We start from the raw sequence: 12570 nt of genomic DNA on the forward strand, positions 1-12570 counted from the left end.
GCCTTCGTCCTCAATTGTAGATTTTTATTCCTCTTTTGCATACAAGAATTCGAAGCTATAAATTTGCCCCAATATTCTTTGAGAAATTAGAGATAATTCCTATAGATGTTTTTGTTCTCATCACTTCCCTCACTTCCCATAATTTGTTCCAAGCTGTTGCAGCATGGCTATTTAATTCCCTGATCCGATTTATGTGATCCAATCCATCTACTCTGCACTGCGCTACCGACAACAACAACACATGTAATATAAAGTAAATGTACTTGCCATATCAAATAGATAGATAGAGATATAGATAGCATTGATACACACAACACAACTATATTAGATTGATCAATTCCCTCCTCCACTCTCACCCCAACGCCTTCTTTGGTGGATTAAACGTTCACTAATGGATTAAATTTAAACTATTTGAGCTGATCAATCAAATTTATTGAATTTAAAAAATATTTAGTAATTTAAACTATTTGAACTGATCTATCAAATTTATTGAGTTTAAAAAATATTTAGTAAATGAGACTTCCTACTTGCAGAGACTCGTTAAATTATTAACTTACGTGACTAATTAATAAAAAAAATAATATGATAACATTACTATTTCATATCTCATTGTAGAAAAGAATTGTAGAGAAATCTAAAATATTTTGCCTTTTATCATTTTAGTTCAGTAACTGGAGTCCCGTAAGTAAAAAATAACTTTGAAGAATATAATACTCTTAATTAATTCATAAATTTGAATTCGACTAGTTACATTTTATTTTCTTATCTAAATTATTTGAATATCTTAGACTTAATATTCAATTCATAATAAGTTCCAATGCTCCTCACCTCCAGGCGTTAATCAATGTAAATTTTTCATATTCATATTGTTGAGTGCAGCGATTTTGCTTCCTTGCTACAGAATAAGAGACCAGAGCACAAAATATATGAAAGAACTAATTCTAATGTGGGGAAACTGAAAACAAAAAGATATATTATTGAAACCGACTTTGAAATTTATGAATTAAAGCGAATTTATATGAGAAATTGAAAGCACAAGATATTTTACTATGTTGCAAATTTAGCAATAACTTTAGAAATTGTATAAAATTTATTAAAAGATTAAATAAATAAATTTAAACAATAAATTTACATTTAATATTTAATTTTATTTTAAGAAAATAATATCAAACCATCTAGATTAATATAGATTTAATTAAGTATATAATTTAAATAATTAATTAATTTAAATTCATTTTATACAAATATATTTATAATAGTTAATAAATTTTATCGGAAAACCCTTCTTCACCGCGCACAACCTCTCTGCCCAAAAATCAAATTTTCAGTAACAGATTCGGGATTTACACCATATATCAACATGTTATGATTTTGAAGGTTATTCATTACGAAAAAACCTGTCTCTTAGTAGAAAGAAGATCTGATTAGCTAGAGACAAGCAAATATGATCAAGAATTAAGCAAAGTCATTCTTTAAAGCCTAATTTGGATATTTTTCAAGCCGCCTAAAAATAGACAAGATGAAAAGACAAAGAAAGCCCGACACTATATAAATAGCCCTTACGTCCAATATAGCTTTAGACCACAACCAATGAAGAGAATATTGATAGACACTGGATCAAAAGGGAATATTGCATTTTATTACATAGTCTTTCGAGTCTCATTTCATAGGTTGTTATTTGATCCAGAAACAACAATTTTTTCATTAGTCAAATGAAACGGAGAGAAATGAAATCAATAGTTGCGATTCCAATTGGAATTCGGTCATTCCGGGTCCAACTTAGACTCGGCCAAGACAGTAAACCACGATTGCAACAGGTCTATTCCCATTCAAAAATGTATTTCTCATCAGATGAACGCTGATTATGCCTTTTGTGCTAATGATTTTAGGTGCTTTTATCATGAGAAATACATTTTGAATCCTAAACATGACAACGGAATCACATCTAAAGACCAATCTTCAGGTTAAAAGCACCCTCAAACCAACCATCAGATTCATCAGCACAAGAGAACATCATCAAGTTCATAACAGTCACAGCATTATATACATTTTGTAGGGCAGCAAAAGTGACATTCATCCTGGTCAATTGAGAAACCCATGCTATGCTCTACATCATTGCCATGAATGAAGCTCCCAGAAATTTAAGGATTTTACATAAACAAAATTTGGATGAGAGGTTAAAGAGACAGGAAATTTTCACTAAATTGACAGAATAAAGTTCACATATACAAGAAAAAGAACACCTACCGTAGCAAGCATTCTGTAAGTTTATCTCATATCAAACTAGAAAGACAAACAAAATAAACATGCTGAGAGATAAATTTTACACCATTAGTTCATCTTCAAGATAGCTGTATTCAAAAGTGAATTCTGTCTTAATTCTCTGACACCTGAAACAACAACCCAAAAATGCAATTACAATCAATAAGTGATCAATCATCAGGGTGAACTAGAAAACCAAATTTACATACAAATTAAATTAACACTGATTTGATATTTGATATCGAGATTCAAAGTTGCCTAGCCTAATAAAACAATCAATACATTTTAATTATTTAAAGTGCAATCAAGACAGAGTAGCCAGCAGATAACAGTACACAAGATCCTATGTCAGTGGCAGCAATTATTAATAGCAAGAAATTAAAAGTTTCCCCATGAAATAAATAAACACATTCAACTCAATCACTACTTTAATTTTTCTAAATAACAGCATAAATAATAAATTAAAATTCTTCCACCAGTATATAGAAACAAGGAGGAAATGAGAAAGACGGTACACATGTAGTTGCAAGGCTTGCAACCAGATAAAGCATATATGAATAATTCAATATCATGAACATAAAGGAATAGAGTGAGGATTGACAGAGATTGTGGCTGTTCAATGCTCGTTATTACCCTTCGCTACTCCAGAAATCGATCTTTCTTATTTCCTACTAATTTAATTTAGAAAAATGTTTTCCCCTAACAACAGCAGATACAAGTCAATGAAAACAATCAGAGCCAGACCTTTCAGATAAACTAATTTAATTAAGATAGCAAATCAACATAATGAATGTTAAAAGTATCGCAGCACTGGGTGCAGATATTAAAACTGGGAAATAAACTTAAGACAATGCAATAAATAATATAGATGTGAGTTATACGTAGAAGAACCATGAGACCGGAAAAGCATACCATCCATGTTGCTCATCATTGGTGATATGGAAATCAAAGTAAACGTATGTTCCTTGTTCAAAATCCTCTGTGGCAACTTTGGGCTCCTCATGGCGCTGGAACCATGTGTTATATTTCCGGTGGTATCTCCATGACTGTTTTTTCAATTCCTTAGCCGCCAGATATTGCTGGTAAGTATTCTGCAAAGAAGGGAGGACATTACAACAAGATTAAAAACATAAAACCGTTATACAGTGCAGGTTGACTATATACAACTGAATAGAGTTTCAAACTACCTGTTGGTAGTAAAACGAAAAAAATAAAGCATCAGTTCCATAAGTATCTGCACCAAGCCGCTCCCAAAAGGCGGGATTATTAACAATAGGAGCCTGGACTTGAGGATAGCTAGGAATTGTGACAGCAGGATGTCTCTGTACACACCAAAAGGAAGGCCTTATATAAATGAAAATTTTGGGCTGAGAACCAAAATCTTGGACAATTTAGCCACATACTGGAGTATATGTTTTTGCACGTTCAGAATCTCTGGGTTGAGGAAGTTTATAATAAGCAGCCTCAAGCATCTGCAAATTGTATACTTGATCATGCATTCCTCCTGAATTTGCAGTTAGAGCACTAATGTTATCTCCAATAGCACCAAGGTCTGAAACACTTCTTCGGCCAATAACACCAAGGCTTCCAGAAGATGATGATGATTGCAAAAGTTGACCTGGAGATAGGTCAGTCTCCCTAATCACTTGTGAAGGCTCAGTAAGCGAGCCAGAAGCAGATGCAGCCTGCTTGCACACAATTGCACAACATTAAACTACTTTCACAATTGTTCAGAGAAAATGCCTCTTGCAATTTTATGACACCAAATTCTAGGTACACTGAGAAATCAAAGAATCATGCAGCCTCATCATCTCACAACAATATTATCAGTTTTGAGTAAATGTGCTGCAGGATTGTCAAACATCAGTGCCTGAACTAATGTCCTAACAAGTATAGAGATCAAAGAAAATTTCTCAGACACAATAAAAATCTTTAACATACCACAGAATCTAATGTGTAAGAAGCTTTCAAGTCATCCTCTTGCACAATGCTTTTCCCAGTTCCTGTGTTTGAACCGAAATCTGCTAATGGATCTTCTACAAGTGATTGTTTCTGCTGCATATCTTCAAAATTTGCCTGGCCTGTTTCTACACATGTAATGAGACTTTGCTATTAGAATGTTACCATCTGTCAATTGTCTTACAACAGGATTATTTTTTGGAATTTGAGCAGTGCTGCAGACCCATAAGTTGTTACAATCATAGCACTGAAGAAAAATAAATAAATAAATAACTACATACTTGAAAAAATACATATAGTTAAAAAACCTTAATGCCTTATTTGAATTTGGAATTTATGGAAGAAAAGGAGGAAGTGGAGAGAGGTGCTTCACAACTTTATATAAAATTAATTATTTCCAGTCTAACAAATACTTAGGATATATATAAGGTCAGATGCTTCCAGGATACAAAATCATACAATATAGTTAATACATAACAAACATATCAAGTTATACAACTATGCACAACTTAGAACTGTCAAACATATTTCCATGGATTACAACAGTTCTATTATATATATGTGCGTGTGTGATGAATTTACTAAAAGTTCATTGTGTCATTGTGTGGAAGGTGATTGCAACAATCAGCTGCCCACAGAAGGCATCAATTGGTGCTTACTCAATATACAGCAGTTTCATTTTGGCAGGAAAGCACTACATAAAACATATATGAACTCAACAAAATCCTGTTATTTCTCAGTTTTCATTATGTGTGTCCAAAAGTATTTAAAAACTAACAATTTAATAAAATGTATATAATATAGATATTATTTGTATAGAATAAACTTTTATATAATACAAATAAATAAAATATATAAATATTTATTTTTGATTAACATAAATTTATATTATAGAAAAATAGAAAGTTTTGAATGTATATAAATATATTTGTTTATTAAAGAGAGAAGTAGAAATATAAAATTTTGTGTGGGTTTTATATAATGTAATATTTGAAAAAAAAAATAAAAAATTGGAAGCATAGTGCCATTGAAATCAAGATGGTAACCAAACACACCCTTAATATTTATCATAGTATAAATCAAATTTTTTGCATAAAGTAAATCACATAAAACTGCCTTGGTTTATAAATCCATACTATTATGTTTCTGGATAGTCAATGAACATGTTATGCCAAAACACAAAGCAATGATCGACTTACCAGCATCCTTTGAGGTTGAAGTTACAGTTGGCTGATGATTAGATGACTGAATGGCATTTGGTTGCTGCTGCAGTGAAGCAGATGAAGTAACACCTGAAGCTTGAACTCCAATCCCCAATGCAAGTTGAGGAGAGATAGATGAACTTTGAACATTGAACTGAGGATTCTAGCAAGTGAAAGTTATTCTCAATAGTCAATACATCAACAATGTCAACAGAGCTTATAGAAGTTAAAGAAATTTCTTCAATCAGATCAACTCGGCCACCCAGACATGGATTATATACAATACTCAGTGCCCATTACATTCAATATTTTCATTCAGTCACTCTGAAAGTGTACGCAGAAACTTTTAAAGAGTAAATCGAAACACATTTAACAGTCTTTACCTTACTAGTTGATAAATGCAGAACTACAATTAATTTCTCAAGTGAGGATAAATTTTCCAAATCTCTAAGATATCATATCTTTAATGTGAGAACCAATATTAAATGTCAAGGATACAAGGTCATGGGATGAGAGGAAAACCCTTTCATCGCTCATATATATCTCTCTCTCTCATCAGTTTAATGGAAGAGCTGAGAGAGAATGCCAAGAAGATACACCAATATGCATGCAGGGTTTTCTTGAGAAGACCAAAATTCTTTAAAAGTAACTACCTGTCAAAAACCCTAGACAGCCCTCAAATTCTTTGGCATTAGGATTTCATTTAAATAAGTACAATTTATTATTATTATTATTATTTGTATAAACAACCTACTAAAATTGACCAAGGGAAGTAAAAGAAGGAACTGCATGAAAACCTAAGCACAAAGCACCTGTGGTAACAGAATGCTCTGCTGCTGTGAACTGTACTGCTTCCCTCCAGTAAGTGGCATACCAAGAAGATTAGCCTGACTTTGCTGCTGCTGCTGCTGCACCTGCTGAAATCGTTGTAGAAACTTCTCCCTTTGATCAGGGGCAATCTCAGCTCTTCCACGAAACTGTCCCTAAAATTATAGAAAGTTATTTCTTTCAAGGTTAGTAATGACTTCAACATCAATGTTCAGGAACATCAAAAGGAGGGTAAGAGAGAAAGGTCTCTGTTGGAAGGGTAATTGCGGCAACTCATGAACAACATCTGGAAGCAATTGGAGTAACAAGAATTACAGGAGCTATTGGAATTACATATAAAGCATGAACTAAGTTCCACATATGACTAAGAATATCAAATTAACTGAAATCACATATATAAAGAGGCAACAACACCAGTATACCGTTTTCTCATCCCATTTACCTTAAAAAGGGTGTTTCTCCAAGTCGTTCAACCCCTTGAGCATAAAACCTTGCTTTAATCTAGCTCCTTAAAATGTACTTCTAACACTTTAATCCCTCAATAATTAAACTTTCGATTTTCAAATTACAAATATGATGATGGAAATTCAAGCCATAGTGCCTGTAAGTTTACTCATGACACAAGATAAGGCTTCCACTATCCAGGGCTAAATAGTAAAAAATTCGCAAACTCAAACCACTCTCTCCAACAACAAGAATAGGCCTATCAGATCTTCCTTGAGAGAAAATCATCAAATAAGCAACAATATTGGCAGGGCAAAGAATGGCTAAAGATATGCATTTATACACACATATATATGTATATATGCATACTCAAACTAGAAGAGAATTCACATAATGTACAAATGAAGCACAAAAGAGTGAGCTACAGGTCACCTCTAACTACAAAGCAGAACAGTAGAACATACTTGTTCATTCTGGCTTTGGAAGGGACTTCCAGGCCTCCACTGTGTACCAGGAACCATAGGTGAACTGAAAACTCTGTTTCCCATAACTGCAGTATCACTAACACTTACAGTCTCGGCTGATGCCAGACCTTCACTAGCTTTGGCAGATTGTGGCAGTAAGAGCACTTTATTACTCAAGGGGGAAACAAGAGATTGTACCATACCATTACCACTCGATCGATCATCAGAACCCAAAGTAGCTTTTTTCACAATTTCAGGAACCAAAGGAATGGCACCAAGGGAACCATTGCTGGGGGTTGTGTTGCCAGAGCCAAGGAGGCCAGAAGTAGGTTGAGCAGGCAAGGTGCCTCCTCTACCTGCAGTCCTTATTCCACTTTCTGTAGGTGCTGGTGACACTTTCGGACCAGGAGAGTTTGCACTCTCCTCTTCTTTTGCAACACTTGATGCAGTGAGCGGAGATGACGAACCAGCAGCGACTGATGTTTCAGAAACATAAATGAGAAACTCAAAGAATGAAGTAGGAAAAAAATGAGACTAAACATAATTATATTGACTTACCTGTCATGCCAGTAGTTGCATGGCCTGCTGTAGTCGATTGTGGTACAGAACTACTGATAGCACCGCTCTTGGGGGGAGGGGTTCTCGCAACGACATTGTCCTGAAAAGCTGTTTCATCTACTTGACTGTGCGTCGAAGTAACATGGATGGAGACAGAAGTAGTTGGCTGGAAAGAGAAGTCATCAGGATACTTTGTAACAGAGATTTAAACTAGAAGCATTAACATTGCAACTAGAGAACCCAAATACAAAGATACAGACAAGTAAAAGAAATAATTCAAAGTAATCTGATCAGAATATTCAAGCTTAGATATTAAAGAACAGATAATAACTAAATAAATAAAAAGAATAAAATTGTAATAAAATAGTAGCTTCGATCTCTGTTTCATGGAGTACAGAAGTTGAAATTGGTCCCCAAAGGTTAAATGGGATCGCATTTGAATATGCACCCCATCTGGTTAGTGTAAGGTCAAACAATGCCTAATTTCTTTTGCCAAAATGGGCACATTAAAAATCACAATTCACAAATTTCATTCACAGAAATCGGCACAACCACAAACTTCAGCTTGAGCCACCTTGACCCAACTAACAAATAAGTGATCAATAAATAACTTTGACCCAAAGTGTTAATTCAAACATAATTGTCTGGAAAATATGGAAAAGGCATAAAAAGATTTTTTTAAAAAAATACAACCCAGAATTAGCATCATCTTCCTAAAAAGGAATAGAAGAGACATTCAGTATCTGGAGTAGACCAACATTCATATGATCAAGGTGTTTCTACAGTAGAATATTTCGCTGAATACATAACACAAATGAGGATTATGAGGTACACAAAAAGTGAAATTGCAACCAGTTTCTGTGGACAAGTTTGTAGAAATGAAAAGTACCAACAATGAACAGGAGAAACGCTCAAAGGGTGAAGCAGACAATAGGGCAGTTGTATGAAGTTTTAGTGTTCAGAGCTATGTTTCAATAAAACAATTCACAAGTTTACTGGGTAGAAAGAACGTTCAAGCACAAAAACAAATTTGGTATCACATAGAGACATAAAAGTTTGCTAGCACGGTGAATGGGTGCTCCAGTGCACAAAATAAATCTTAAGCACCACCATCTATCAATGGCACTTGTTTTCTTAATAGCTAAAACAGAAATGACCCCAATGAAAATCTTAGGTTGTATTCTTCTGTGGGTTTTACCAAGGGTGTCAAAAGCAAACTCGACCCGAAAAACTGAACCCGTTCGACCTGAAAATTTTCAGGCTCAGATTTGGGTCGACCCGAACTCGAACCGAAAAAATTCGTGTCGTATTCAGGTCGTGTTTCAAGTTGACCTGAAATTTTTATTATTATTATTTTAATTTATAATATTTATATTATTTTAAGTATAAAATAATATAAAAATTAAAATAAAAATGATATTTTTTAGGTCAATTTAATTTTTTTAAAATTTTCGGGTCTGTTTTGTATCGGGTTTGTATCAGGTTTGTTCGGGTTTCGGTGACCTGAAACTAATTCAGGTCAACCTGAACCCAACCTGAAAGAATTCGTGTCGTGTTCGAATTTAGATCAGATTTCGGGTTCGGGTTGACAGTTGTTCTGTTATCCCCATGGCTCAACCCGACACGAACACGACCCAAAAACACGAATTGACACCCCTAGTTTTACCACAGGTTTTTACTATTCAGATTCTTTTTTCCCTCAAAAAATATCACAACAGTTACTTTTCTTTTTCTTATATTATACTACATATTTATTTTATGTTCAAAACATCACATCAAACAACTATTCAAATTCAACTTTTTACTATTCAAAAATCCAAATCCAAAAACTAAAACCCACAAACAAACACACCCTTAGTATTTGATGCCATCAGCTTATCAATTTAGGAAACAAAACAAAGCAGGCAGTTTTTTTTTTTCACTTCAACAGACAACTGGAGTGCAAATGTGCAGCATTAGGAAATGTACATACAGGAGCTTGGGCAGGTGCAGCAGCCAAAGAAGTTTTCATGCTTAAAACTGTATTAGAAGCACCAACACCCTGTCAATAACAGAATGTGATTAGGATTTTGCTTCAATATTTTTTTTCCACCTAACAAAGGAATTGGAATTTACTTTTCGTGAAAGAACACACAAAAGACCAATATGAAAAAATTTTAGATTAAGAAACAGATTCAGATCTTGCTTGCTTACTATGTGTAATGTGTTTGTTTTAACAGGATTCTTCCAAAAAAAAACAAAAACCAATGAGGATGAGCTACATCCATGTGTGCATGGCAGATAAATGATAATATAACAGAGAAATGGGGGAACATTGGGCGCATATATTAAGAATGCAGACAGATAGAGACACAGAAGCAAAACTGAAAGAAGTCAACTGGACTAAAGTATCTTAAAGAGAACTAATTGAGGATAAGCTGTTCACCTTCATGAGGCCAGGAGGCCCAATAGTAACTAATTCTTCAAGAGCCTCAACCTTGTCTAATGGTAAGGAGCTGTAAAGTTCATCTACATCGCTAAATTCATCAAAGGCCTCCTAAAATATATTTTTACAGAGGATCAGTGTAAGTCCAAGTTAAGTACCAATATGCATGGCTGGCTTTTCACCAATATCTAACAATAAGAATAGTTTAACGAAAATTTGAACTTTTATCAGAAAGAAGAAAGGAAAAAAGAGGCAGCAATAAAACCTTCTTATGATCCAAATCATGTTAGCAAAGCTGGTCATCAACCACTAGGTTCCATAAAAGAATTTCACAAGATGGATAAAGACGACAATTCATTAAAAAGACCTGATTTCTTTCCACATAGTCATCCAAGAAATCCTTTACATCGTTGACTTGCTCTGGACTCAGTTCATCATTATCCAAAAGCCTCAGAATTAATTCTAACTTCATGATATGAGCTTTATGACGAGCAATGGATGTCTCCAAATGAGTCTACAAAAGAAAGATTTGTATAATGCAAACATGTTAGTTGCACAAAAGATGTCTTTCCTTTTACCATACCAGTCTCGGCGGTCTTGTCTTCCCTTTCTTAACAGAAAGCCCCTCTATTTCAGCTTCATAGCTATCAATTTGATTTTCCAGTACGCTGACCTACTCAAGAGGAATGTTGTATCTTCTAGATTATTCATCGATCATTAAAGGGGAGTGTTCAAAGAAAGAAAAGAAAACAGTGACAGAAGGGAATAATAATTCTTTTTTTTTTTAAAAAAAAAATAATAATCATAATTCGTTATAGCATACCAAATTACCAACACAATGTACATTTAATGAAATATCATTCAAAGAATTTATAAGGTAATGAAATATATATATGCACTTTCTGAAGGCCAGAAATACAGCTAAATATTGGCTATTAATAATTCAATAAATAAACCATGGGAAAAGCTGCAAAGAAACTAACCAGATCAGTTAGTACTACTCATAATATTGTCAGTTGAACAAGATAGAAAAGAAAATTCCTAGGCTTGTTAACAGCATGAGAACTATATATATATATATATATATATATCAAAAACAATTAGGCAAATAGCTATTCCATAGGTTCCTCAACAGTCATGGAGAGTATGGAGGGAAGAAGAGCACATAAAGATCCTTATAAATTATAATACTGCCACCCCTTTCAAAATATGGGCATCAAGTGAATATGATGCAAACAAATTTGCAATGTCATACCACATTATTAAGCCATTCTCTTGTCTCCGATTTAGCCTTTTCTTTTGGATCCTGCATCAAAGGAAAGAACACATACTCACTCAACTGATATAACATCTACAAGTAGTAGACTATAATCAGAAAGCCCTCATGGTATAACCATTCGGCTGCATGCTGAATGGCCTTCAGAACCACTAATGGATGCTAATTGTAGAGATACTCGAACCAGCATATTAAAGGTTTGAACAATATAATAGCAGAACAGTATTGTGATGCCTACCGTTTTAGGTTGCTGACCAAGGCCTTCTTTAGAGAATGCTTTTGTCTTAGTTTCTTTTTCGCATATTTTAAACCTTTCCATTTCGCGTTCAATTTGCTTTCTAGCATCAATCAGAGCCTGCTCATAGGAGGCACTTACCTATGCCAAAAGAAAGAAACCATCTCGTGAGTTTTAATAAATTTTAATACGTTGCTTTAGCAGGAGATTAGTATAACCTTCTTATCTTTAATTTCACTGGACTGTATCCATGTCTTGATCTGGTCTCGGTACCTCTGCAACTTCTTTATCTCTTTCTTCAAATCCGCTTCAAATTTTTCCTTTTGATTTGCATTATCCGTGTCGTAGACCTGCACAATAAAAAACAATAATACCAATTTTATACTTGAGATTATCATATCAAGGGAAATTCAAAGTTAGCGATCAATAATAGCATGGGAGAAAGACCTTATTCCAAATGCTATCAAAAACATCCACACCCTCTTGAACCTTCTTCAGCACTCGGTCTATCTCACCCTGCAGTTTCCGACTAGCTCCCATTGACAATTTCTCTACGAAATATATAACCACAAAATCTTTTAAAACCCTACGATCCGATTCACGAGTGAGGGTGAGGCGTTCCAGAAATCACAGGTAAGACAAAGGAGTAGAAAGAGTTATTATATATGTTTCGCCCTCTCGCTCGCTAATTTGTGGCTGCGGGTCGGTCACCCAGCCTGGGCTCTGCCCTGGGCTTGGGCTGGACTGAAGCTGAGCCTGCACGGATGTCAACCCCATAGTCTTGTAATATCCTTTTTTCACAATTAATTTATATTACATTCGTCCCAATTTACATGGACACATTTATAGTAAATTATAAAAAAATAAAATATTATTATTAAGTAAAATATAATATGATTTTGAAATAACAAAAATAT

General features: G+C 34.2%; 1 protein-coding gene across 3 annotated transcripts; it reads right to left on the reverse strand.

The window, feature by feature from the left end:
- Window positions 1-2184: 2184 nt before the first annotated feature.
- On the reverse strand, window positions 2185-12314 carry LOC127258766 (general negative regulator of transcription subunit 3-like). 3 transcript variants are annotated; one of them, XM_051285765.1, is made up of 17 exons: window positions 12101-12314; window positions 11872-12003; window positions 11657-11794; window positions 11398-11448; window positions 10726-10815; window positions 10510-10656; window positions 10143-10253; window positions 9690-9758; window positions 7718-7883; window positions 7160-7635; window positions 6236-6406; window positions 5421-5577; window positions 4204-4349; window positions 3666-3947; window positions 3450-3584; window positions 3175-3353; window positions 2185-2390 (listed from the first exon to the last, which is right to left on the reverse strand). In XM_051285765.1, exons 1-17 carry the CDS (start codon window positions 12191-12193, stop codon window positions 2324-2326), a joined length of 2610 nt encoding a protein of 869 aa, XP_051141722.1. In that variant the 5' UTR covers window positions 12194-12314; the 3' UTR covers window positions 2185-2323. The 3 variants fall into 3 exon arrangements, with proteins under 3 accessions (XP_051141722.1, XP_051141713.1, XP_051141729.1); XM_051285756.1 differs by having other exon boundaries at window positions 5421-5586; window positions 12101-12312; XM_051285772.1 differs by lacking the exon at window positions 9690-9758 and having other exon boundaries at window positions 5421-5586; window positions 12101-12312.
- Window positions 12315-12570: the final 256 nt, after the last annotated feature.

This window comes from Andrographis paniculata, unplaced genomic scaffold (assembly GCF_009805555.1).
Source record: "Andrographis paniculata isolate CXL003 unplaced genomic scaffold, ASM980555v1 Contig14END, whole genome shotgun sequence".
Taxonomy (NCBI): domain Eukaryota; kingdom Viridiplantae; phylum Streptophyta; class Magnoliopsida; order Lamiales; family Acanthaceae; genus Andrographis; species Andrographis paniculata.

Excerpts from the sequence above, each read along its gene's own strand:
- LOC127258766 (XM_051285756.1), bottom strand. The coding sequence starts at position 12,193 with ATGGGAGCTAGTCGGAAACTGCAGGGTGAGATAGACCGAGTGCTGAAG. Across the intron at positions 9,759-10,142 it reads GGCCTCCTGGCCTCATGAAG|GGTGTTGGTGCTTCTAATAC; the intron begins GTGAACAGCTTA and ends TGTTATTGACAG. Across the intron at positions 2,391-3,174 it reads AATGATGAGCAACATGGATG|GTGTCAGAGAATTAAGACAG; the intron begins GTATGCTTTTCC and ends TTGTTGTTTCAG.